The sequence below is a fragment of the Marmota monax genome, unplaced genomic scaffold (genome assembly GCF_021218885.2).
Source record: "Marmota monax isolate L192 unplaced genomic scaffold, Marmota_monax_Labrador192_F-V1.1 WCK01_AAM20220418_F8-fsc00042, whole genome shotgun sequence".
Taxonomy (NCBI): domain Eukaryota; kingdom Metazoa; phylum Chordata; class Mammalia; order Rodentia; family Sciuridae; genus Marmota; species Marmota monax.
Window position 1 is genome coordinate 4,461,408 of NW_026693008.1, and position 27,917 is coordinate 4,489,324.

Consider the following 27,917-nt stretch of genomic DNA (forward strand, 5'->3'; position numbering starts at 1 on the left):
GTACTGATTTTGTTTTCTTAAAAAAAAAATATCCCATTGAATAGTTATGTATCTTGTTGGGCACGGTGGTGCATGCCAATCATCCCAGTGGCTCAGGAGGCTGAGGCAGGAGGATCTTGAGTTCAAAGTCAGCTTCAGCAAAAGTGTAGTGCTAAGCAACTCAGTGAGACCCTGTCTCTAAATAAAAAAATACAAAAAAGCGCAAGGGCTTGTCTGTGGCTTGCAAGTGGGAAAGGTGAATCACATATTTGGGGCTCTAAGTTTTTTTTGGTTTTTTTTAAGTTTGGTGCTGGAGATGGAACCCAGGGCCTCATGCATGCTGGGCAAGTGCTCTTCCACCAAGCTGCATCCGAGCCCTGGCTGCAGTTCTTGAGGGAACAATAGACAGAATCATGTTGGAAATCCAAAGAGGACACCTGCCAACACACTCTGACATGGGGCTAGACAATGGGTAGTGGAAAAGCCCACATGCCTGGTTCCCCAAAGTTGGAAAATAACAATAAAATCAATAAGCCAAAAATTGCTTTGCTTTTCTTCCCCTCTTCTGACCTAGGGTATGTCCAACCTCAAAGACAGATACAAATTCCTGGGGTTTTCTAGGTGTGCTTTAAATGCCTACGTGGATCCTTAGACTGGGTTTGTGTTCTTGTGCCCAAACCCCTCCAGGAAAAGGACAAAGCATGAACAGAGGGTCAGGTGGGAGTGAGAAGGAAACCAGCCTTACCTTGGAAGAGCATCGTCTGGCTGAAGTCGCTGCGCATGTCATTCCGACACACGGCCTGGACTCGGAACAGGTAAAGGCTATCGGGTGAGACATGGCTAATGGTGGCTTTCTGCAGGGGAAGAAAGAGGAGGCAATGAGTTTCTTCTGAAAGCCAGGCACACTTTGTGCTCAAAAGTAAATCTGGATACCCTGGCAAATCCTGGCAGACGTGGTGTTCCCCACTGACCACAGCCTGCTTTGGCAGGAAAGATCACCTTGTAATGACCTTCCCCAGGAATCTGTTTTTAGCACTTAAGAAGAGAAGAAGTGACAACATCATTCTTTCTTTTTTATTTTTTAAAAAATATTTTAGTTGTAGATGGACACAGTACCTTTGTTTAATTTATCTATTTTTACGCGGTGCTGAGGATTGAACCCAGTGCCTTGGACCTGGAAGGCGAGAGCTCTCCTGCTGAGCTACAGCCCCAGCCTGACAGCATCATTCTTGACTTGGAGGACTTAGTCCTCTTTATTGTTCACAAGGTCTGAATTTCTGTCACAATTACTGTACCATGTAAGCTATAATTACTGGTCCTAGATGGCCTCTAGAGTTATCAACCAAATAATCTCCAGAGCCATGCAGAGTGCAGAACATCAATAAGAAATTCTCTCTTCCTTTGCAGTTTGAAGGTCTTGTCGTATCCTGACTATGTATAACAGAGAGCACGAGGCAAGGAAGAACACTAGGCCACAGGTCATGAGACGTAAAGTCATCACACCACTCACTAGCTGTTACTCAATGGCTTTCAGCCTCTGCTACCTTCAACTGTCAAGTGGGAAGAGGAACAGCTACCTCATGGGTTCTTCTGAGAACTGGGTAACACAGGTCAAGAAAACCTTGTTCATGGTGTACCACACTCAACAGCAGACAGAGCACCACTGGTCTAACACAGGAGGTGGATGTGTCCAACCTGCAGGCCAGATCCAGCCCCTCTTCTGTTTTTATAAATAAAGTTTTATTGGCACACAGCCATGACCCTATTATTTATATGTTGCTGATAGCTGCTTTCACCCTTTAAAGGCCCAGATGAATAGTTAGGAGAGACTGTATAACCTGTAAAGCCTAAAATATTCATCATCTGGCCCATTCTAGAAAAATGTTTGTGGGGCTGGGGATGTGGCTCAAGCGGTAGCGCGCTCGCCTGGCATGCGTGTGGCCCGGGTTCGATCCTCAGCACCACATACAAACAAAGATGTTGTGTCTGATCAAATATCACCAGGCAAATAAATCCAAGTCACCATTCCTAATGTGTCATTATAAGAGCCTTTGTAGCTGGATTTGGTGGTGCATGTTGGTAATACCAGTGGCTCCAGAGGCTGGGGGAGATAGAAGGATCGTGAGTTCAAAGCCAGCCTCAGCAACTTAACAAGTCCCTAAGCAATTTAGCGTCCCTAAGCAGCTAAAAAAAAAAAAAAAAAAATCAATAAATAAAAAGGGCCGGAGATGTGACTGACTCAGTGGTTAAGAGCCCTTGTAAATGAGAAAATGGAACCTACCTAAAAAGCAGGTAGTACTTGTTTCCCCAAGAAATAAACAGAAGCAAGCAATTTCCATACACTCCTCCCAGTGGATGAGATGTCACTGACCTGTATGTTCTGGGCAGAGAGCTGCCCCGTGAGCCTCCCCAACAAGGGCGCTTCCCTGGCACAGCCACTGCACACCTCTGATGGGTATGAACGTCACTGTGGCGATGGCTGCTGCTTTTGTCTAGAACACAGCTTCCTGATGGGAGCAGCAGGGCAGGGTCTTGTTATTTAACTAAGGCCTCATTTATCTCTTTTGGAAAAGGTGGTGTGACACACGTGGCTCCCAGGTTTGTGGACAGGATGTGACGGAGGGACCTTAGACTGAAGAATGCTATAATCGTTAGGTTCTGCTTTTAGGTTTCTGGAACCAGGGGTGGGAGCACAGCTTTCTGGCCACCAAGTCGGCTCTCTTGATGTACTGAGAAATTAAGAAAATTAATTTTGTGTGTCCCCAAAGAAAATAACCACCCCTAGAAATTCCTAGGGATCAAAACTGGCTGTCAAAGTGTGTTTCTCTCTCTCTGAACCTAATTTATGCCTCATTCCCTAATCTTCTGACCCATCTTCTGTTCAGAGCACAAAATCTTCACTCCATCTATGCAGGGATTTATTAGAATTCACCCCAAGCCAGTATCTGTTCATCTTTGCATGTTTAATTATTTGCCACTTAGAACAAGAAACCGGTTAAACCAGCGCCTAGATAGTTTCTGCTGATTAATGCAAGCCAGCTTTACTTCAGAGAGGGGAAAATCCCTTACGGGCATCCAGTGGTGACAAGAGAAAGGTTAAAACACATCGTAACCTTGGGTGCCTTTCAACAGATTCCTCTATGATTTCAAGAGGGCTCGTCACTCCCTAATGTGACCCAGATAACAAAGTCCAGTGGGGAAATGGAAAATATAAATGGAAATGAAGTGAAAAATTCTCCATCGAAAGAAATAAGAAAAGTATTATTCTATAACTGATTGAATGGGCCCCGAGGACTCTGTATGGAGAGGGAGGGAAAAAAAAAAAGGTGATAACAGTCATTAAGAATCCCACTAGGTGCCCCGCATTTTCATGCACATATACAATTACAGGTTTCATTATTCCAAAGCCTTCCTTTGATTAAGGATAAATGTAGCAAATGTGTCACTTTGAGTTTCTGTGCAAGTGAAGACTACTGCTTGTTGGAGGGTTTGCTTTGAGAAGGTAGCTTCTGCATACACCATTAAGGAGGGGCCTTGTTGGGTGCCCAGTGAGAGTGGAAATGGGGTGTGGGGTTGGGGAACTGGGGGTTGGAGGGGACTGAGCCCAGGTTGCTCCCAGTGGGGTCAGATGGTCTGGGATCTGGGAGCTGCAGAACAGAAGCTGAAGTTCCATGGCCACAAGGATCCCGCAGGAAATGGGAGCATGCAAGATAGGACAAATGGGAATGGTGGGGACTGTGGACAGGGAGGTGGTGATGTGACAGCAGGAAGTTGAAGGAAAAAGGAGGCAGAGGTTGAGGTGGAGTAACTGTGATTATAAGAGTGAATACTTATGTAGCGCTTGCTGTATGCCAGAACCTGGGGGATCCTTAAATGCACCATTTAATTTGTACAGTAATCCTATTGGATGAAAAGGGACTATTAGAAGCTTTCTATTTGTTAATAATGGCAGCTAAAGTTATCAGTCTTGGAGGGCCACTGCAAAGAACAATTAACTAGCTCTTCCAGGTCAGAGTTCACAGATGCGAGGTCAGGATGGAGCCAGGCTCCTTCCACTGTCCACTCCTGTGGCTAGTATGTGGGAGCATAGCCCACGGCAGTCCCTAAGCTCAGCAGGCCCCTCTGAAACTGCAAGGGCTGTAGCCCCTCGATCTGGAAACAGGGGTCCTTACCAAGTCTTTGTCACTGTCCTTTGTGAACGTCTTCTCTTTCTCGTCTTCGTTCTTGGTCCAGCTGTAGGAGATCATGTAGTTCATGATGGGTGGGTGGTAGATGGTCTCTGGCTGGCTCCAGGACACCTGGAGGGCCGTCTGGTTCAGAGGCTGCACCTTCATGTGGATGGGTGGGGAGCTGCAAACTGAAGACACAGATGGCCAGGCTCAGGGGGCTTCCGGCAGAGTATGCCATTCCACCGTGTGCCCCCAAAGATTCCAACCACAAAAAGTTGAACTGATAGCACGGCAAACACCCAGACTCCCTTTACCGAAATCCACCTACTACTAACAGATTTGGCCTCATCTGTTCTTCTCTTTCCACCTGCACTTACATACACACACATATACACATACACCTGCTTCTCAGCTAAGTCACTGAAAGCAAATTACAATCATTTTGACACTTCCACCCTAAATACTCTACGAAGTGTCATTTTGACACTTCCACCCTAATACTCCCACATCACCACAATACCACTGTCATACTTAAATCACATATTAGGATAAGCCCAACATAGTGGCTTATCTGTTATCACACCTGCTATCCCTGCAGCTCAGGAGGCTGAGGAAGAGGATCATAAGTTCAAAGCCAGCCTCAGCAACTTAGCAAGGCCATAAGTAACTTAGCAAGACCCTGTCTCTAAATTAAAAATTTAAAAAAAAAGGAGGAGGGGGATGTGCAGAGCTGGGGATGTTGCTCAGTGATTAAGCATTCCAGGGTTCAATCTTCCAAGAATAAACAAACAAATAAATAAATACATGGTTGGATGGATGGATGTAGCTCAGGGAGAGATCACTCCTGGGTTCCATCCCAATACTGAAAGAAAAGAAAAAAAAAAAAAGAAAAAACCCATATACTAACTCAGGAGTCCTATCTCGTACATAGTCCATATTCAAATTTCTCCCATTGTCTCAAAAATCTTTTCTTGCCACCCCCCTTATTCTCTTTTAACCCAGCATAGTCAAATGACCCTTTCTCATGATTGACTTCTTGTTGTTGCTCCTTCTTTTGTGGTGCTGAGGATTGAACCCAGGGCCTCACACAAGCGCTCTACCACTGAGCCACATCCCTGGCCCTTGTAGTAAACTTTTTGAAGAAGCCAGGGCTTACAGAATGTCCCAACTACAACTGTAGGTGAGATTTTACTGTCAACAGATCAGAGTGTAAATAAATACAATTTAGCATGAGACCTTAAATAATTTTGAAGCAAAGGCACACACAAAAAGGGTGACTTTCTCTGGGGCAGCAGCAGTACCCTGCTTAACGATCCTGATGTGGGGTAGGAGGGCAGGCGAGGCTAATTCTTCCGTTTTTTCCTGGTGGCTGGGAGATTTTAAGAGACATGGTGAGATCTACATCTATGCACAAGTCTACGAAAGGGTTGAGCGCATCGAGTGAGCCTTTACATGTCTGGGGCAGGCTTTCTTCCTGTCCACACTTGACCTCATGAACCAGATGATTCTTTGCTTCACCTGCTAAAGGCCAGGAGCTCCCTCCCCTTCCCACTGTGACAACTAAAAGTATCTCCAGAGACAGATGAATATATCCCCGGCAGGGACCATCTGCCCCCAGGTCAGAACCAGTGATCTACAAGGGGAAACAGATCCAAGGACAAGATCATGGGGGCAGAGCCGATTCTGAGAGCCAGGACGGGATGGAGGCAGGGGAGCGATGGGTGTTTTCTAAGTATATCTGGGGAGCACTTGACTCGAACTGTGGGCCCAAGGAAATTAACTGGGAAATTGGGGAAGAAGGGAGAGCAGAGAAAGCGTCAACAGGTGGGAGCAAGGCAGAGAAGAAGAGCCAGCAAGGGGTCTGGCTCAGGTGGACAGCAGTCTTAGAGGCCAGACTCCAAATCTGATCTTTTTCCTATGAGACCTTGGAAGCCACTAAAAAGATCAGAACCCAAGAATGACAACCAGATTGTTGCTTGACAAAAAGTTCCACATAATGGGTGAGTGAAGAAGTCCCAGAATGAAAGAGGGGCTGTTCATGGAGGAGTGGAAGGTTCTAGAGCTAACAGCTGGTAAAGCTATGAGACGTAGTGAGGGACCAGGTGAGCAGAAGGATGAGAAATGGAGGACAAACAGGCATGGGGTGCAGAAGGTGGGTAAGAAGGAGGTGAGCACTGGACACAGGTGGTGCATGTTGGTAATCCCAGCAGCTCTGGAGGCTGAGGCAGGAGGATCCTGAGTTCAAAGCCAGCCTCAGCAACTCAGTGAGACCCTTTCTCTAAATGAAATACAAAATAGGGCTGCAGATGTGGCTTGTGGTTAAGTGCCTCTGGGTTCAATCTCTGGTATTAAAAACAAATTTTTTTAAAGGTGAGCCTGCTGGAGTGGGGAAGGAGAACTCAGTTCTGACTGTGGGTGGAGCCAATAGCTAAGCAGCCTACCACCAGCCAGGCCCTCCTATTCCCACTCAAGAGCCCCAAACCCAAGGCAGCTCTGGGGAGCAGGACTGTGTTCCAGCCAGAGAAGTGTGGGCCACCTTTCAGGGTGCTCTGCTGAAGAAAGGCAGGGATGGGCTTTGACAGAGGCATCCTTTCCCCCCTTCAACTGCAGAACCACACCAGGCCAGTAGCTTTGTGTGACTGAGACAGGAAGGAAGGGATAAATTAATGAGGCATCCCTACTGCCCGGCAGAACCCCAGGGAAGCATCACGCTGCCTGCAGTGCAAATGCCACCAGGACAGGGACATCAAACAAAGAATCTGAAGGGAAGCTTCTCAGATGCTCAGGTGAAGTGACAGAGCACCGACACTAGGTGGCGCCAAGCTACTGTTTTTTAAACACTTCATAGAGGCTGTTTCTCAAGAGCTCCTAGAGGTGGGGGGAAAGGACCAGAAAAGGTACACACCCGCCCCCACCCCTTTCCAAATACTACTAGTGAACCGGGGAGATTTATATATGGGGAACTTTCTGCATCTCAGAATGATGACCTCACTTCTATATCTTCCCTCACCTCCTACGATGTTCTTAATTATTTTCCTTTTTCCAAAGCCACGCACTTCCCCACTCCAAGAGGTGAGCAGTAGGAAAACGACATCTCTCTCTAGCAGTTACATCACAACCACACAAATAATTGTTTCACCCACATTCGGATGCAGCCATCCTTCTTATTTATTTCTTGAAATGAAAATAACTGGGTTGCTCTGTGCAGATTAAGATGATTCATGTTAATTAAAAAAAAAAAAAACACATGGAGTACAAAAAAGTAAGAAGAAAGTTTTAAAAATCAGCCCAAATCTCAATGCAACCTCAGATAACCCTGGAGAACATTCTGGGGATCAACATCCAGATAGAGCTCTATTGCTCATACATGTGGGGAAGTCCATAAATACCATTTGATGTAAATGGAAGCATGTGATTTGTAAGCAAATTTGCTGTTGCTGCATTTTGTCCAATAAGCCATGGGTATACTTCCTTGCAATACACAGGGCTTGGTTATCATCACTTTGAAGGAAAGGGAAGAATCCCACTGCCTCAACCTATGAGAAAATATTGAGCTCAGCTCTACAGGGAAGCAGGTGTGGCCATTCTCTAATGGGAATCACCTGCCAGGAAGGGAATTCTGTAATTAAGGTCTTGCAAAACCATGCTTGCCCAAGACAACACATCAGAAGAGTCTCAGGCCAGAGGGGACCAGAGATTGTAGGCTAAGGAGCCCCTGCCCAGGATCTATGAGAAGCACTGCAGGAACAGAAGCTTCACTTTAGCTGTCTCCTTCTTCACCTTCCTGGACAGGGAGAATGTTTATGGGCACATTGGGACACATTTGGAGGAATGAGAATGGCAATATATTTTTTTTTTTACCCATGAAGAACCAAATAGTAAATATTTTCTGCTTTGGTTTCCAGATTTCAACTACCAACTCTGCCTTTGAAGCACAAAGCTGCAAAAGTACTAAGTAAAAATGAGCCAGTGTGACTATGCCCAAGAAAATTTTATTTATGGACACAAAATTTCAATTTCCTATGATTTTCATGTGAAACAAAATTTTTTGTGACTTTTTTTCCTACTGTCCAAAAATATAAAACCCATGTTTATCAAAAGATAGTGGCAGGTGAGACTTAGAAGATAATGGGAGAGGCTAAATTATTAACTGAAACAAGTTTATCAATTGCATGTTTTTTTTTTTTTTTGGGGGGGGGGCAGGGATTGAACCCAGGGGCCCTTAACCACTGAGCCACATCCCCAGCCAGTTTTTCTAAGCTGCTTAGGACCTCACTAAGTTGCTGAGACTGGTTTTGAACTTGTGATCCTCCTGCCTCAGCCTCCTGAGCAGCTGAGATTATAGGTGTGCACCACCGCATCCAGCTCAACTGCAACTATATTCTTGGCAGTGAACTCCACCCCTCAGTCCAGACTGACAAGCCAGCTCCTCCATGGAACTCAGATTCTTGATAGAATTTATAGCTACAGGGAATTCAATTACTGATTTTGTGGAATGAACTGGAGCAATCCCACACTGGAGTGGAAGTGCCCGAGGCTGGTTCCTTTTCTGCCTTGTTCGATACATATTTCTTGAATCTACAGCACAGGCCAGCACATAGTAGGCTCACTAGAACAAATCTGCTGAACGACGTGTTAGCTGTACATGCAATAAAAATCTTAGTTTAATACTGGCCAAATGAGATTGCTGTGATGTGTGCATGCACAAATATGAAACAACAAATCCATTATATATAACTATAATGCACTAGTAAAAAATGTGGCAAGAGAAATCTTAGTCCTTCCCCTAATGGGGAGGCCTCTGTGATCCCCCTTCCTGCTTCCATCCCCGCAGCTTTCCAGGTCATTTGTCACTTGCTGATCTCTGGTCAGCCCCACCCCAGCTTCAGGGACGATCTCAACGTCATGTGGCCCCTCTGCCCTGTTCACAGTGTCCAGTACACTGTGTCCTCACCATCTGTTCCTCTCACTGGGCTGGAAGCACCCTCCAGGGAAGGGACCAAGCTCTTGGTTGCTAGTGCCCTGGGAAGAGCTCACATTTCAGAAAAAGAGATATCACTCTTCAGGCAGCACCTGGATGAGATTCCCATCTCCAGGATTAGCGCCACACAATTCACTGCTGGGGGGTCACCTTCAGGAGCCTGTAGTTTGTGTGGAGATCATGCCCCCAGTCATTATTAACTCACACCTTCTGCAAAGGGATGTTTGCTAATTAGGAACTCCATTCAGTCTATGGAGGCAACAAAAATCCCAGAATGCTCAGCAGCTGAGGTCAGACTGCCAGGGGACCAGATATGCCCGTCAAAGAAGGCAGAAAGAGGCAGCTTGCTTCCAAAGTCCTGTTTGCTTGCTCAGTAATGGAGACCCTTCCTTCCAACACAGCCTCCCTTGGAATTTCAAATATAAAGCAGAAAAAAGAAGCATGAGAGAGTTTTGCATTATGGGGGACTGAGCCCAGGGTTAATTCACTACTGAGCTACATCCTCAGACCTTTTTATTTTTAGATACGGTCTTACTAAGTTGCCCAGACTGGCCTCGAACTTGCAATCCTCCTCCTGCCTTAGCCTCCTGAATTGCTGGATTACAGCCGTGTTCCACTGCATGTGGTTGGCATGAGAGACTATGAATTGGCTTGGAAGAGCTGGTGTAAGATAGCCCCTTGTGTTCTCTAAAAAGTGGGTGAGTATATGAGGCACTGTCTTCCTCAAAGGGTCAGGGTGAGGATTACAAGAACTGTGGGTGGATAAACTGGAGGTTGTGGGCCTCAGGCATGTGGGGGGGGGGGGCGGAGTGGCAAGCTCCTGGGCCCACACAGTGTTTAAAAAACTGGTATATTTTATGTATACATCTGGTAATTTAAATTGAGTGTGCATCTACATGCAGCAGTGTTGAGCTGCAGCAGCGGAACAATCATCTCTTTGAGACTAAGGGTGTATCCTCCTGTTTGTCACAGTCCCCACTGTTCCCTATCGGCTCTCTCAGCCCATCTCACCTGCAGCTGCCTGGCAACCAGGGCCGGGTGGGTTTTCTGCTGGCCTAAATCATGCACAAAATTGAAGACTGTTAATTATGTAGAAGGTGCCACACCCAGTTCACTACACAGATATCCCCCAGAAGGTGCCCCCGACACCTCCCTTCTCAAAGACCTGATTACAGTCTCACCAGGGTCTGATTGCTTTTCGCAGGCATCTGGGATGGCGCTAGCTGCCAGCTCTGAGGATTTCTGTCTGCACTCTGAACCACCTTTAATTATGATCCCAGGCTTCGTTAAACAATGGAGAGGCTTCTAGCAGAGCACCCAAGGTCCTCTGATTCTAAATCAATGTCAAGGATATTTTCTCAGCAGTTCCACAAGTAAATGCTAAGTCTCCCCCCAACACCCCACCCCAGGCTCTTCATGTGGGGCTTTAGATAAACTATGTGAAGCCCTGCGTCTGAAGGTCAGTGTCATCTCCAAGTGCCTTCAACTCTTTGGAGTGTAAGGCTCCTCCCGACCCCTCCCAGCATCTGGCCCCTCGAGCTTCACACCTGAAGCCTCAGGCCCACTAGGGACCAAAAGACAGAGAGCCAGGCTGCTTAAACAAAGTGGTTTGGACTTCATTTCCCATTTCACAATGCTGTCAACAACAAAAAAAATAAGAAGCCACTATGGCGAAGGGAGGTTGTGACACCAGCCACCACATAGGAATGGCCTCTGAGGAACAAGTTGGACCCAAGCTGGCAAGCACTGTGGGGGAGGGGCCTGCCTGGCTCAGGACAAGAGGGAGCAGGCGCTGTCTCCTCCTCCAAGAGCAGAGGGGAACAGGGTGGGACAGAGCTGGGAGCCTTACTTCAGACTGTTTTGATGTCTGTCATTTCTGTGGCTCAGGAACCTGAGTCCTTCCTGGAAGCTTTGCAAAGAAATGGCCTGGGGAAGGATTTCTCTTTTTGAAGGACTGTATCAAAGACATCTGGGCAAACACAAAGTCCCCAACAGTGGACCACTGCAGGACTTCAAATCAGGAAGCTCCACGCTCTGGGGTATCACCTCTTTCACTGTCCAAGAGCTCATGAAGGGCAAACTGCCCTGAGGAAGGTGCTGGAATCAGAAAGGAAGGAATCAAAGCAGAACCCCACCTTGGGTATTTTTTGGATGTACAACTTCCAGGCATGATTGAGTGACAGCTATCTAGCTCCCACGTGCACGCAGCGCGTCTGCCTGGCCTGGCTCTGAGCATGCATGTCAGGTCACCTACGTGATAGGATCAGACTGGTGAGGATGGGGGAACACGAGGGTAGGAGAGTAATTCCATAAAGTGGGCCCACGGTGCTGAGCCCCACACACTTTCTTTTCCAAGAAGCAATTTGCCTGCAGTGCTGGCTGCCTGGCCTCAGAGGACAGGACATGTCACATTCCTCAGCAAGCTACCTGTTCACTGCAGGAGAAATGCAGGCCCATGGTAACGCTGATAAGAGACCCAAGTTACCCTGAAGGGAGAGGCTTCTGTGACCAGATCCCTAAACTCTGGAGATAAGGATGGTTCCTGCTAACCATAAAATCTGTAAGAATGTAGTTAAGAATCCAATTAGAACCGGTGAGCATGTGTGACCTAGAGTTGCCCTAACATCAGGGACTTGAAAGTCTGATACATTTTGCTGTCAGTCAAAAGTTAAGAGGTAGACCTGAGCGGGAATCTCTGGAAACTTCTGTGGGATTCCCCATAAAACTGGAGTGCAGGAGAGACACATCCTCCCTCTCTTCTCTGAGAGGACCCGCTCTTTCCCTTGAGAGTGTCCCTTTTCCCTTTTCTGAGCTCTTCAATAAACTCATTCCTGCTACTCTGAGTGACATGTCTGAAATCTTGACTTGATAGCAAGAATCGGGGTATGAAGAGGGGGTTCTTTGTGCTGCCTCAGTTTCTCGGAAGCCCCAACTTTGTAACACATGCCCACAGTAACCGACTCCAAAGGGTGGATTCAAGTATCTTCCCCAATAATGATGAAGACACTGGGGTCCAGAGAGACCAAGTCGCTGAGTGGGGCCAAGGACACAGAGTGGAAGGAGCATTCAGAACTGGAAGTGAGATAAAAGTGAATAAAGGCCGGTGTGGCCCTTGACCTCCTGCAGATGGCTGTCCAGCAGGAGAAAAGATACCAGTCATTTAATTTTAATCTCCTTTTTTTTGGCAGGGGGTGGGCATGGGTGTACCAGAGATTGAACTCAGGGGCAATGAACCACTGAGCCACATCCCCAGCCCTTTTTGGTACTTTATTTAGAGACAGGATCTCACTATGTTGCTTAGGGCCTCGCTAAGTTGCTGAGGCTGACTTTGAACTCAAGATTCTCCTGCCTCAGCCTCCTGAGCTGCTGGGATAACAGGCATGTGCCACAAGCCCAGCTAAAATAGACCTTCTTAACGTTAGGTTCCTCAGGGTCTCTGGGGAAAATTCACTCATTCTAGGAACTTAGATGGGGAAGAAGCACACAGGTATTCACTAATCAGTACAATGTAGCATCTTCTTACATTTCAAATGTCAACAACATTTAGTGGCTTTAGAAGGTCAGTGTGACATCACTAGTTGAGTCTAATGGCTACTAGACCTGCTGCTAGATCTTGTAATTTAAATGCCTTCATCAAGAAGCAGATAAATTAGTACATCAGAATCTTAAAACAATTTGATCACATCTCAGGATAATTGGCTTCCCATACAACCAGTCATAAGTTACTTTATGCACATAAAATGGACGAATATGTCAATAGGACCATGGGATCCACTGGAATGGCTACAAGGGTACCCGAAATCTTACCGTATTTCACACACATGATATTCGCCACTGCATTGAGCATATTCACCAACATTCCACACATCCTGATCTTGCACCACAGATAGTTTAGTAATAAATTATTTTTAAGTAATAACTGGCAGATTTTTTTTGAAAAAATATTTACATAATGGTGGCACCCATTTTTTTTTTTTTTTTTGCAAAAATAAATTGGGGTAAAATCTGTGTTGATTATGCAAGGAAATACGGTAAACGTTCCTGGCACTAAGGAATAAGCATGCTTTTAAGGAAAATGTTATAGGGGCTCTGTATTAGAATTTAATAAGGGACCCCGATCTAGATTTGGCGGGGTGGGTTAGGGAAGTCGTGCTGAGCAGAGGGATGTTGGAGCTGAAATCTGAACAATGAGGGGCTGGGGATCTAGCTCAGTTGGTAGAGTGCTTGCCTTGCATGCACAAGGCCCCGGGTTCAATCCCCGGTCCCAAACACACACAAAAATAATAATAAATCTGAACAATGAATTGGTGTTAATACAGTGAACAGGGAAAGAAGCTTGGGTGGGTCAGACAAAGAGAAGGGCTGCAGAGACCCCGTGGGGGAAACCTGGAGAGAAAGCTAGTGTGGCTGGGAGCACAGAAAGAGAAGGACTGGGTCGAGATGAGGCCAGCAGGTGGGGAGCCAGGGTACCTCCTAGGGTGGGTCTGACTCTCGAGGCCAGGCTGTGCTGGATGTCCACTTTGCAATGTGGGAGACCTTGGTTTCAGTCGCCCCAAGTTCTGCCAAGCACTAGGACAACTGCTTTCGAGCTTGAAGTCTTTGGTGTCTTAACTGATATAACCTGCAGCACGTGAACTTTCTCCCACACCATGCAATGGCCTCTCCTAGCAGCACCAGGTACTGCTCGGGAAGGCAGAGGCTGAAATGCGATTCTCCTGCGCTCCGGGCCTGTGCTTTAGACTTTCCCACATTACGCTATTCCTGACTCCCCGAGAGCCTTCCAGTCTTTTTTCCCTACACCATGTCTCTCTTCCTCTGCAAGCTAAAGGCCATGAGAGGTGTCCCTGTCCTGAGCAGGAAAATAAAAGCATTGTTCAGCTCAGTGCTAGGGGGATGACAAAGTTCATAACAATGCATCTTCTTAGCCCCGATGGACATTAACAGCCGCGTCCTGGATTCTGGGTGAGAAGTGGGATTCCAGACTCTCGGAACCTTCCCTGCCTTCAACTTTAAAATGCTGTGATTGCCTGCTAAGAGAGAAGAGTGGACAGGCCCCACCTAGACTGAATGCAGCATCCTCTGCACAGTGTCTTCCCTTCCTCTGCTTCCCCCTGCCTGGCTGTGTCATGGGATCTGTACCAGAGACCAGGCAATGGCAGGCACACACCCAGCACCCTTGTATTACAGGGGTTTCCCCTGGCTGAGACTCCTGATTAAACTCAGGGGCCCTTGACCACTGGGCCACATCCCCAGTCCTAGTTTGTATTTAATTTAGAGACAAGGTCTCACTGAGTTGCTTAGTGCCTTGCTTTTGCTGAGGCTGGCTTTGAACTCCTGATCCTCCTGCCTCAGCCTCCTGAGCTGCTGGGATGACAGGAGTGGCAGCGCTAAGATGATATTAAAACTGTAAAGAAGCAGCTGGGTCACTTAAAATAGAGCCCGAAAGCTGCCCTTAGCGATGCGAGACTGATATCCAAACACTATCCAAGGTCCAAGAGCCTATAAGCTGGCTAAGTGATCCCAACAACCATGGCAAGAAATCAGCTAGTCCTCACACAGATGGGCTAAGCTAGTCTTTCATTTAAATAACTTATTTAAGATGATTATGATTGAATTGGTCAAGATGTCCTCATTTGTTTTCCATCTGGCCCTTAAAATAATTTCCTTCTTAGAAGTAGGCTTGGTACCCACTGTACTTGAAAGGAAAACCTGACCCTATACCACACATTCACCAGACTGGCTCTGGAGCTCTGATTCTTCCTAGCTACCTGCTGCTCTCAGCTTTAGCTGAGTGGGGTGAAGTGGTAGGATCATTTGGATTCCAACCTCACTGCAACCCCCTAATAGAACATTTGGATCCATTAACTTGTCATTTGGTAAGGATGGTCCTACATTGTATGGTTTAATTTTTTTTTTTTTCCTATATTCAGGTAACTGACCTTGGTCAAGGGGTCCCAAGAAGCAAACAGGAAGCCATTTGCATGGAGGCTGGACTAGGAATGGGCAGCTCCCTCTAGTGTTCCTGGCTGGAAATCAACAGATTTTGATGCACAAGGAAGAGACATAGACACAGCTGTCCAGTGGCTGCCTCTAGCAAACAGGTCCATTAGCTGGAGGAGTTGGGCTTTGCAGCTGGCAGATGATAACCTGCCACTTTAAGTGGTCAGCACATTCCTCATTGAGAAGGCTTCTGTCTTCTGGGAATTGCAGAAACCACACGTGTTTGTGCACTTGATAATACCTGACAGCATTTAGTGTCATATACAGGCCGAGGCTTCTCTCTACAGGCACAGATTCGAAATGTGACAGCCAAGACATTCATTCCAGCTCAAGCCAGGGCTTTGGAACCATGAGACTGCCCAAGAGTAAAACACCGGGCCACTGCCTGTGCTAAGAGGAAAGGACCACTGGCCAGGTTCCCCTCTGCTAGGTGGTCACAGATGTTCCTTGATTCTCAGGGGCAGGCAGGTGAGACTATTTCTTATGCTACAAGAAAGCAAGGTTCTTTCCGTATTCTTGGAAAGTACCTGACCAAAAAACAACCTCAATCGCCTCAGCTTGAGAATAAAAACTGGGAAGAATAGGGAAGATAAATAGTCTTGTCTCCCGGCTTCGTTCCTCCTGTGGCTCTGAGGAGCGCCATGCAAACATCCCAGAGCCTCATGCTTCACGGGCTGTGAATGCTAGTTAGCAAGGAAGGGAAGGCGTGTCACTCTGGGAGGAAGGATGCTGTTGGCCTTTATTAATTTCAGATTGCTGTTCACAGGTGCCCATGCAAATAAATCCAATGTCAGAGAAAATTCTGGTGAACAAAGCAAAGCAGAAACAGGAGGAGGGGTGCTACCTTGGCCTTGAGCATCAAACTCTGCCTACCTGCCTGGAGACAGAGGATTAAGTTAATGAGGTAATATGTATAAAGTTTGAAAATGATTGACAGCCCCTCCTGTGGGTTACCTGCCTCAGCTCAACAACTCCCAAGCCATGACAGCAGTGGTACCTGGGAGTAAGTATCCTGACAATGGTCCCTGTCAACTCTCTGCCTTTGGGCTGTTCCTTGGGATAGCAGGGAAAGCCCTCTCAGGATGAATGTTTCCATCCAAAGTGTTTTATGGTCCGAGTGGAAGACAGCTCCTCAAGTAGCTGATGCCTATGACTGCAGGTTCTAGAAATGGCATGGAATCTAATTTCAAATGCTTAGCTATGTTCTCCCCACAAGAGCGCCTGGCATGGCGAAACGTCAAATGCTCTGGTTGTGCCAACTCTTGTGGCAAGAATCTTCTAATCCTGTTCACCTGCCATGCAAGACTTAATAATCCATCCACTCATCCATCCATCCATCCATCCACCCACACCTCCATGCATCAACCCATCCATTTCCCATTCATCTATTCAATACAATATTTGTTGAAGGATCATCAGTGATTATGGTACCCTTTTTCCAAGAGATGGGGCAGGGTGAGGGGACAATTCTATATGGGACAGGAGCCTGAGGCTCTTGAGCACTGAGGACTGCAGCAGAGGAAGCCAAGGGAAGTGACGAGGAAGATGGTCTGGGCAGCGGGCAGGACTTAGCTGGTAGATCACGTTAGGCTGCCACAAGGGCAAAGAGGCTGGCTTCACTCTTCCTTGAGGAAGCATGGTCCCCTCCTTCTGAAATGCATTCTCCAATGTCTGTGTCATATAGTGGCTCTGAGTGTGCAAAGAGGCCACCACTATTCGACAGACCAAAAAGTACAATTATTTGCAGACTAGTTTCCATGTCCCAGACATTGCACTATCTCTCCTGTGACTGTCTCATTTAAAAGGTCAGAGGCTGATTCTAGGTATGTGTATTATTTCTATTTTAGAAACAAGGAAACAGAGGCTTAGATGCCAACTGGGTAAGGTCGCATAGGAGTAAATGGTTGGCTGAGGACTGGAGTGCAGCTCTGACTGACTCCCAAATCTCTCTCTATATCTTTTTGGTACTTGGGATTGAACTCAGGGACACTCAACCACTGAGCCATATTCCCAGCCCTATTTTGTATTTTATTTAGAGACAGGGTCTCACTGAGTTGCTTAGCACCTCACTGATGCTGAGGCTGGCTTTGAACTCCCGATCCTCCTGCCTCTGCCTCCCCAAGGGCTGGGATTACAGGCATGTGCCACTGTGACCAGCCCCAATCTATATTCTAACACTGCCTTGTACTGGCCCATCAGTCACTAACGATGGCTGTACCTGGCTGTGTTCTGATGATTCAAGGCTGCACAAGCTCCCCCTCCTAGAAGGTCTCACCGTCCAAATCCCTACTTAGGTGCACTTGCCTCCCAGATACTGAACCCCTGTCCAAGGGCTTAGTGACCAGTGTCCTGAGCACCCAGAATAACTTGACAAAACAGATAAAGCCAAGTAGATAAAGATGGAGGCTAGTGGTCCCTTCTTAGGAAGGAAAGAGCATTAGATCCCCAGCAGTATGTTTAGTTCCAAATCCCCTTCATTCAGGAGTAATATATGATGTTGCTCAAGCCACCTGATGACATCTATAATAACAAAGAGGCCACTGCCCTTGGATCCCCTCTGTCCTGCAGGTGATGGAAGGAATGTAGAGGATCTTGGTTCACATCTTGGCTTCACCACCACTTGGCTGAGAGGCTCCGGGTGAGTTCACCATGTTCTGTGGGTGCTCGACCCCTCAGCTGTTAGGGAGAAACTGTGAGACTTCACTTCTCTCTTAGCTTAGTCCACTCATCCCTGCCCAAATGCTCTGCTCCAACATCCCTTCCTGGCAGGTCACTTCTGTCACTATCATGGCAATCCTCAGCGGACCTAGAATGTTCCCTGGCAGTCTCCAGCTGGTCTTGTGGACTCCAAATCCTCTGCCAACACTGTCCACACAAAGTGATAGGCTCACATCCCTGTTAAGGTCATTCTGTAGCACTGCTTAAAACTGTCCAAGGATGGACTGGGGCTGTGGCTCAGTGGTACAGCGTTCGCCTACCATGATGAGGCACTGGGTTCGATCCTCAGCACCACATAAAAATAAAGATATTGTGTCCACCTAAAACTAAAAAATGAATATTAAAAAAACAAAACAAACAAACAAACAAAAACCTATCCAAGGAGCCAGGCATGGCAGCACATGCCTGTAATCCCAGCAACTTGGGAATTGAGGCAGGAGGATCGTGAGTTCAAAGCCAGCCTCAGCAACTTAATGAGGCCTTAAGCAACTCAGCGAGACCCTGTCTCTAAATAAAATAGAAAAAGGCTTGGGGGTGTGGCTCAGTGGTTAAGTACCCCTGGGTTCAATCTATAGTACCCCCATTTTTTTTAAAGGGACAGAATCTTCAAAAGTAAGATAACTAGGAATATTCAAGGTCATAGCGTTTTCCTGTCCTGAAAGTTTCTGGAAGTAACAAGACAATTTTGGGGAAGAATTTCTGGGTGGGAAGTTGCCTATAGAGGAATGAAGCATCTATTTCAGAGCTTCTTTTAGTAAGACAAAGTAACCCCAGCATATTAAAAATGATTAACCTGAAAATAGAACAACATTAGTATTTTCTCCAAAAATAGCAAAAAAAAAAAAAAAGTGATGATTTCATGTCAAACTCATTTTTTTTTTTTAAAGCAATCATGGGTTTACTTCTCTGTTTGCTAATTTAGGTAGAAAACGTGACACTCTTCCTCAATGTATTCTGATTTAAAACCGGCTAGTTACTCAGGCATTCTCACATGGAGGTGTGTGTCCTTAAGAACTGCTTTTAGACAAAATAAGAGGCAATCTTTAGCACTGAAAAATGGAGCTGAAAAAGACATCCATCAGCAGAAGCCAAAACCATTTTCCAAAAAAACCAGCACGGACTTATGAGACTGAAGGGTATGCAGGCAGCCCAGTGTCCTCTCTATTTCCTCTGCTTTTATTACATTACATAGTGTCACTTTAATTAAGCCATCAAATCAAATTATCAGATCAAGTGCTTCTGATTCCACTGTGGGCTGAACAGGTTTCGTTAAATTAATAAACCATATGTTTCATGTTGTTGGAAGCAAAGTTTTTTTTCGCCATTCACTGTTCCAAATATCTTCACAATGGACGGTATTCAGCACTTAATCACAGAATGCTCTTCCATGTGCCTGGGACAGGCTGCAGAATAACCGAAATGACAGCCCATTAAATCCTAAAGTCTGTCCAAGTTCCTTACCGACAAAGGGCAGAGTGGCGGATCGGATGTCCCTCAAACAACCCACGGTGTCTAAATATTGTTTCCATTTACTGGAAACTAAAGCATTATATTCTTTACGGATGACACCCATTATGTCTTTCTTCAGCAACAATCCAATATTAAGATGACTTTTTCTTCCTTTCCCTTTGGTATCCTAGGTGCCCACGTCTCTCCTGCTTGGCACTAAAAGGCTGGATCCTGTTCCTTCTCTTCCAGTTCCTCCCATCATCCTAACAGAGGGCAGGATGGGGGTGCATTTCCTCAGGAGCCCACCACAACCGTGCTGTAGTTCATGGTCAGAGCCAGGGGAATGAACACGGAAGTGAGGGACTACGTTCCGTCTTCTGTGGCTCTGGCTGCACCTCTGATGTGAGAGATGATCAAGTGATAAGGGGACTTGGTAAGTAGACCATGACCAAGCTGAAAAAAATCTCTAATTGCTCTTAGGGTCTTGCGGTGGAATCGAAGAGCAAAACTGATCAACTCAGTCATGGGCACTACCACCATTTTGTTTTTCCCTTAATGCAGAGGATGGGGCCTCAAGAATGCTAAGCATGTGCTTTACCACTGAGCTGCAGCCCCAGCCCCATGATTACCTGTAAGACATTAAGCATTTCCCTTAAAAGAATCTATGATTTCTCCATCTTAGTCTGACCACCCCCTCCCTAGAGCAGGGGTCTGTAAACTGGGATTCCTAGGCCAAATCTGTTCTGTATCTATTTGTGTAACTCAAGTTTTCCTGGAAGACTTTTCCTATACCCTTTCATCTGTAAGGTGTCTGCAGCTGCCTTCCTGAAGCTATGGCTACATTGAATCATGGCAACAGTGACCACTGGGCCTACAGAGAGTCTAAAATATTCACTATCTGGCCCTTAGCCAAGAAAGTTTTTAAATAACTCAAGCCTTACATCATTAATTTATTTTCCTTTCTTCTGTGACAACAGCCCACTAAATGTATAAAACATCATAGTTTTCTTGAGCATTGAAAGCTATCCATAATGATTTAATAGAGAATGTCAATCCAATAAGCTTTGTTCATCTTGAATTACCCAAAGATTGCAGAATACCACCCTCGTCTTCTTGAAATCTTCTTCAAAATCTTTGTTTTCTGTAGCAGGCTGTGCTGCATCTTTACTGTTTCCATCTCTAAGGTCAGTCATCTGAGTCCTGCAGGATTCTTGAAGACTATTAGCATCTGTGGAGGGATTTTGACCTACAGCCCTGTTGAATTACTCCAGTTTTCTTTGGAGGGGAGGGGGAAGGCAGAACATTTGGTCAGGTAGGGGTCCGTGACAGGTGCATTTGAAGCAAAAAGTAGTATCTTTAATCACTAAGGTAATAGAATTAAAAAGTACGTAACAGCCAGGCATGGTGGTACACACCTGTAATCCCAGAGGCTTGGGAGGCTGAGGCAGGAGGATCGTGAGTTCAAAGACAGCCTCAGCAATTTAGCAAAGACCTAAGCAACTCATGGAGACCCTGTCTCTTAAACAAACAAACAAACAAACAAAGGCTGGGTATGTGCCTCAGTGGTTAAGCACCTCTGGGTTCAGTCTTGGTACCAAAGGGGTGGGGGAAATATAGAAGAAAAGTACTTCTCATTTACTAGGACACCTGAATTTTAAAAGATGCATAATAACCAGTGTTGGCAAAGACACTGGAACCCTCATACAGTGTTGATGGGAATATAAACAGGTGCCACCAAGGTGAAAACAGTCAATTCCTCAACACTATCAACTTAAGATTATGACAGGACTTAACAATTTTCCTGAGTTTATATCTAAAGAAGTAAAAACACATATCTACACAAAAACTTGAATGTGAAGGTTCAGAGCAAATTATTCATAATAGGAAAAAAAGTGGAAAGAAAACAAGATGATACCTAGTAATTAATACATGGATCAACAAAATTTTGAAATCTTCTTCAAAATCTTTGGATCAACAAAATGTGGTATACACAGATAGTGCTACATGATTTGGCCGTAAAAGTGGAACTAATCTTTAATACATGCTCTTATGTGCATGGATATAAAAAAATTTTGTTAAGTGAAAGAACCCTGAGATTAAGTATTCTATGATCTATTTTTATGAAATGTCCAGAATAAACAAATTGCTATTATTTAGATGTAAGGTATCTCCAAAAGCTTGTGTGTTGAACAAATGTTGGAGATGACATGAGATTATGAGAGCTATAACTGAATTGGTGGATTAATCCACTTGATGGATTAGTAATTTCAAAGGATAACTGTATGGGGCGGTAACTAGTGTCAGGCGGGGCATGGTTAGAGAAATCTGGTCACTGGTCACTTGGTCCCTTCAGGGTTTAACTTTTGTCTCTGGTGTCTGAATCTCTTTCTCTCTGCTTCCTGGCTCATGAGTTGAGCAGCTGTCCTCTGCCACACCATTCCACCATGGTCTCTCTCTTGGGCTCAGAGCAATGGAGTAGGCTGACCATAGACTGAACTTCAGAGACGGTGAGCCCCCAATAAACTTCCCTTCTCTAAGTTGTTTTTGTCAGGTATTTTGGTCACAGAAATGAAAAGCTGCCTAACACAGAAATCCTTAGAAATAGAAAATTCGTTGTGGTTGCCTAGGGCTGAGGGAGAGAGCAGGGGAGGGCTGAGGGGAAGAAGAACAGGGAGGCAGTGACCTGCTCATGGGATTAGAGATACTTTTTGGGGTGATAAACATGTTCTGGTGATGGCTCTACAACCTTGTGAATATACTACAAACCACTGAAGTGTACCCTTTGTATCTCAATAAAACTATCAGTAAACCACAAGCAGAGATACTATTCAGCAATAAAAACAATGACCTACCCCTATATGCCACTACGAGGCTGACTCTTAAAATCCTACCACCAAGTGAAAGACCAAGACCAGAGTTGCCTGGGGTTGAGGACAGGAGGAAGCCCTGACCACGGGTGGGCATGCACAACTGTCCATGGCCATCAAATGCCCTATACCTAGACAACAGCCAGGGTGGCACGGCTATCAATTTACTAAAACTTACCAGACTCTAGATTTGTGATACCTGAATTTTATGTACATCATGCTCTCCCGAAAAGCGTGTTAAAAAAAAAAAAAAATAGAAGGGGGCTGGGCACATGGCACACACTTTTAATCCCAGTGGCTTGGGAGGCTGAGGCAGGAGGATAGCAAGTTCAAAGCCAGCCTCATTAACTTAGTGAGGCCCTAAGCAACTCAGTGAGATTCTGTCTCTAAAAAAAAAAAAAAAAAAAAAAAAAAAAAGGCTAGGGACTTGGCTCAGTGGTTAGTGGCCCTGGGTTCAATCCCTAGTACCAAAAAAAAAGAAAAGAAGGAGAGTTGAGGATGCAGTTTGGTGGTAGAATGCTTGCCTAGCATGCAGGAGGCCCTGGGTTCAATCCCCAGAACTGGGGAGGAAAAAAAAACAGCAGATTTCCTGTTCTGCAGGGAGGAGTATAAAGTGATATACACAATCACTTTTGGAACGGTCTGGCAACACCTAACCAAATATCAACATGTGCAGTTTAGGATGCAGCCATTTACCCCCAGATATATATATATATATGTATATATCCAATAGAGATGAGTCTCTATGTTCATGAAAAAGCATGCCCAAGAATTTTTCATAATCACTAAAACTTGGGGATGATCCAGGATTTCGTGTATACTGTAAGATGTAAACAAATTCTGGAACAGTCAACACTGAGAAATTCAGCAGTAAGAAAGAACCACATCTACAGGCAATGACGCAGGGACACTCAAAACCAACAGGCAGACAAAGCAGCATGACACACTGAAGGAACCACCAGGTGATTCCAGGTACATGAAATGTACAAACAGGCCAAGCCACTTTATAGCAGTGGTTACGTCAGGATCAGGTGGTCGTGAGTTCGCTGAGGGGCTGGGGATGTTGATTTATTGATCTGGGCACTTGTGACTCATGTGTGTTAAGTTTGGGGATATTTATCATGGTATGCACATATTCCATGTGACCTTTTTGTGTGTGGGGGACACTCTAATGTTGAAGGCTGGGCATGGATTACACCTACAATCCCAGCGACTCAGGAGACTGAGGCAGGAGGATGGCAAGATTGAGGCCAGCCTCAGCAACTTAGCAAGGCTCTAAGGACTTAACAAGACCCTATCTCAAAATAAAAACACCAAAAAAAACGGCCTGGAATTGTGGTTCAGTCGTTAAAGCACCCCTGGGTTCTACCCTTGGTACCAAAACAAAACAAAATAAAATATCAAAGGAGTTCAGGAAATGACATTCCCAAATATGCTACTTTGGATTCCAAATTGGATTCCAAATTGCTTTCCCTGGGTTCTCCTTATCTGCCTGCAGACACATACTCTAGAAGGAACTCCATGGTCATGCATACCCTCCCTGGGAATCTCACCAGCCAGCAAAGACTGACTTGTATCCCAGGGGAGGCTAGGGGTCGGCTGTTACATAGGTAACAGCCCAACAGACTTCGTCATAGGGTGTTACCTATTCTTTAAGGACATATTTGCCTTTGCCAGACATCATTTCCTCTCCCCTCTCCCATCTGAGGGGAGTATACAAGCTCCCAGAACCTACTGCATATTTGGATACTCAATCTTCTTCAGAGTGATATGGCTGAATGGCCAATACATTAGTAGACTTTTCCCCATATGAATCTGCCTATAGTTTATTTCACTGACTCAATTACCTGGGGGGAGGGGGGTAAGAGAAAGTTTACACTCCCCAATGGTTTAAAAAACAAAACTGTGTCCCGGATCTCTCTTTTCTCTGTCCCTTGATCCTGCAAACTGTACACGTAGAAAAATGAGAATTCATATCCCATTTGAATCAAATGTATGATATGTCAAGATCATTGTATTGTCACGAGCAACTAATAAAAATAAATAAATAAAATAAAATAACCTGGAAAATACAAAAAAAAGAAACTATTTTAATATTCATACAACATAAGAGTCAGCAATGGGTATAAGGATATTTGGAACAAGCCTCATAAAATGTAATTCTCCACATTTAAGGACGGGTCCATGGCACGGGCCAAACTCAGAGAAGGCCTATTTGGTAGAAGATCTTGCCCAGTTTGACACTTTAATGCAAGGAAAACCATTCCATTCTGTCCAGGCTAATAAAGGCCACTCTCTCTCTCTACACAGCAGATGTATCTGTTGCAGGCTCAACCTATTTATCAGTGCCACAGCCTCAGCAATTCTGAGCCACCAAATCTGGTACTCACTTGAGTTATAAATTCTTTACCTTCTACATATCTCTTAAGAGTCCTCCTTCTCCCAAGCAAGTTCCCTTGGGAGAAAGTCTCTTGAGCTTATTTATTTTTCAATTTTTAGCTAAGTAAAAAAAAAAAAAAAAAAAAAAAGTATCCCAAGTGAGGTTTTCCATGCCCACCTGACCTGAAACCTCTCACGGGTTTTAAGCTTTCTGAATTCTCCCAATGCCCCAACACAGTAATGCCGGCAACACAGTGTCAGCTCTGATGACTTGGATCTTAAGTTGAAATTGAGGAAAGCTGGCTAGGAGAAAATCAGAGAGGCAGGAAGGGAAGGGTCACATGCCCCCACTTCCAATTCCTCTTCTTCCAGCTGTTGTTCAGATAGAAGAGTCTGAAAATGGGATCCTTGTTCTCAAAAAAGTGTGTTCGAGCAATGACCCACTGGTTCCTATAGAATTTGCATACTTAAAAATTGGTCCTTTAGCTGGGTGTGGAGATGCTCTTGAAACAAAATCTGCCCAGTTAACTGATCACACCAAAGACCACAGTTTACACCCACATTGATAAATGACAAAGCTCTTCCCAGGTCACCCAGTTCTGAAGGAAGGGAGCACTGAGCTAGGAAATGCCCCTCTCTTCACACCAAAGGAAACACATGTTCATTTCATGTGAGAAAGCTGAAATGGAAAATATCAAGATGCTCGGGAAGATAAACTTTTGCTTATCAGATATGGGAGTTAGCTGTTGAATAGTATTAAGCAGCAAGGGGTTTCCAGTGGGGGGTGCAGAGGCGGACCTGGAGCTTTCGCTGCTGTGAACAGGAACAGGAAAGCTGCATACATGAGGGGTTGGGAGTAATGCAAAGGCAATGATGTTGAGCTCAGAGAAAAATGGAGAAATTCCACAAAAGTATTCTTTAAATGGCACTAGTTTTGAAGTACAAGGTAAAAATGCAGAGAGGATGACTAATTTATTACTTGTCAAAAGGGCAAATTTGGCGGGGTATAATACTGGGGATGGAACCCAGGGCACTTATCCACTGAGCCATATCCCTAGTCCTTTTTATATTTTAGAGACAGGGTCTCACTGAGTTTCTTAGGGCCTTGCTAAGTTGCTGAGGCTGACTTTGAACTTGTGATCCTCCTGCCTCAGCCTCCTGAGCTGCTGGGATAACAGGCATGGGCCACCTCATCTGGCCCAAATGCGCAATTGTTTTTTTCCAGGGTGGGAGGGGTGGGTACCAGGGATTGAACTCAGAGGTACTCGACCACTGAGCCCCACCCCCAGCCCTATTTTATATTTTATTTAGAGACAGGGTCTCACTGAGTTGCTTAGGGCCTCACCAAGTTGCTGAGGCTGGCTTTGAACTCATGATCCTCCTGCCTCAGCCTCCTGAGCCACTGGGATTACAGGCATGCATCACCACACAGGGTTCCAAAAGGGCAATTTGTAACATATCCATGTGACCCACATTTTTCCCACAGCCACTTCTATTTATCACCCAAGGCCAGTTTCTGCTAGCAGAGAATGATATACTCTTACACCAAGTTCCAATTCTTGGCTGGCTTTGAACTCCTTTGAATTTAAAGTATCTTATGATAAGGACTCTTCCTCCAGGACAATTTCTCCAACTCTACCTTTAGATGCTTCTGTCCCGAGTGGGTTTTCTAAGAAGTCGGCCATATCGTGGTTCCAGGCGTCCCGGATGGCGGACTTGGACACCACCCTGTCATTCAGTTCCTGCTGCGGTCGGAAGTTATTTCTGAGGTACTCCACCGACTTCACGTGGTCTTGCTGCTCCGTGGTAAAGATGGAATAAAAAGCCTCCAGCTGAACAGAGAACCAGAGGGGGAGAAAAAAATCCACATCAATGAAAAATGCTCTGTGATACAAAGCAGGTGGGGGCTATAAGGACACAGAAGGGTAGGAAGAGCTGCTGGCAAGACTCATGAACCCGCAGGACACCTCCCAGGGGCTTATATGGCTATGGTCTCTCAGCTAACCTGGACCACTCTCCATTTAAGGGCTGTGCAGGACTATTGGAGTCTACCCCAGATAAGAATCCTTTCTACAATGTTCCCTGCCAAGAACTATAGCATGAGGAACAGATTTAAGGTAAACCTGGTAGGTCCTGGAGCCAAAGAGCCTGGGTATGAATTCTACCTTTATTCTTCACTTGCTCTGTGACCCTAGCAAGTTGCTTAACTTCTCTGAGCCTCCAGGCCCTTCAATAAAATGGTAATAACTGTACGAAGATCTACCTGATAGGGTTTTGGTAAATATGAGACAATGACACAACACTCAGGGTACAGTGCTCAAAACAGTTCTTGGCACGCAATAAGAGCTTGATGAATATTAACGATTTAGTTCTTATTAATAAGCCTCTTCTGACGCACTAGGATTAAGTTCAGCTAATCAACGAATGCATAGGTAAATTGAACTGCCCAAGTTCAACATTACTCAATGGCTAGTCATGGACAAACTATTCCAGATTCCTAAAACTCAAGTTTCCTCATCTGTACAACATCTGTAAGAGTAGAACCTATCTTCTAAAGTTCTTGAAAAGATTAAATTTAGTAAGTTTCTTAGCACATAGTAAGCCATCTAGAAGATCGGCTGCTACTATTAATCTTAAGAAACACCTTCCATAAGAATGCTAGCAAAACTTTTAGTGAAAATGAAGAAAAAAATCAGAACTCTAGGATCACATTTTTATTATCAAAAGGGATTCTGTACATTCATACCATTAAGAAAGGTCTAGTCGGGCGTGGTGGCACATGCCTGTAATCCCATTGACTTGGAAGGCTGAGGCAGAAGGATTGCTAGTTCAAAGCCAGCCTCAGCAATTTAGCGAAGCTCTAAGCAACTCAGTGAGACCCTGTCTCTAAATAAAATACAAAAAAGGTCTGGGGATGGGGCTCAGTGGTTAAGTGCCTCTGGATTCAATCCCCACTACAAAAAAAAAAAAAAGCGCAGGATTCTGTTTTGTTAGACAAAATGACTTTCTAAAATTATATGGAAGGAATTAACAAAGACCCTCTGGAGATGGTCCACGGCAAGACCAACCGACATGATTAAAAGGATGGAAAATAAATCCTGCGAAGAAAGGTTAAAGAAAGTGGAATTGTTTAGCCTGAAGAAAAGGCAAGTAAGGAGTAATTTGATTAAAGGCCCTTGTACGTGGAAGATGCTGACCAGATCTTTCCCATGTCCAGAGAAGGGGGAATAAAAGGAAATTGGCTCAAATTAAAGCCACACAGATGTGAGTTGAATAAGGGAAGGAATCTCTTTTAACTCTCAGGATGATATAATTTAGCTTTTTTTAAAAACATGGACTGGGCGAGTTAGACTGGAAATATTCTGGAAGAGACCG

The 27,917-nt window shown here is 45.2% G+C and overlaps 1 protein-coding gene across 3 annotated transcripts in view; it reads right to left on the reverse strand.

The window, feature by feature from the left end:
* Ptprg (protein tyrosine phosphatase receptor type G) overlaps nt 1-27,917 on the reverse strand; it is a 712,009-nt gene that overhangs the window by 100,213 nt on the left and 583,879 nt on the right. For all 3 annotated transcript variants that reach the window (XM_046452932.2, XM_046452933.2, XM_046452931.2), the window contains exons 8-10: nt 26,182-26,374; nt 4,152-4,336; nt 725-833 (exon numbers count right to left, since the gene is read on the reverse strand). In XM_046452932.2, coding sequence (XP_046308888.1) covers nt 725-833; nt 4,152-4,336; nt 26,182-26,374 — 487 coding nt within the window. The remainder of the gene's footprint in view (nt 1-724; nt 834-4,151; nt 4,337-26,181; nt 26,375-27,917) is intronic.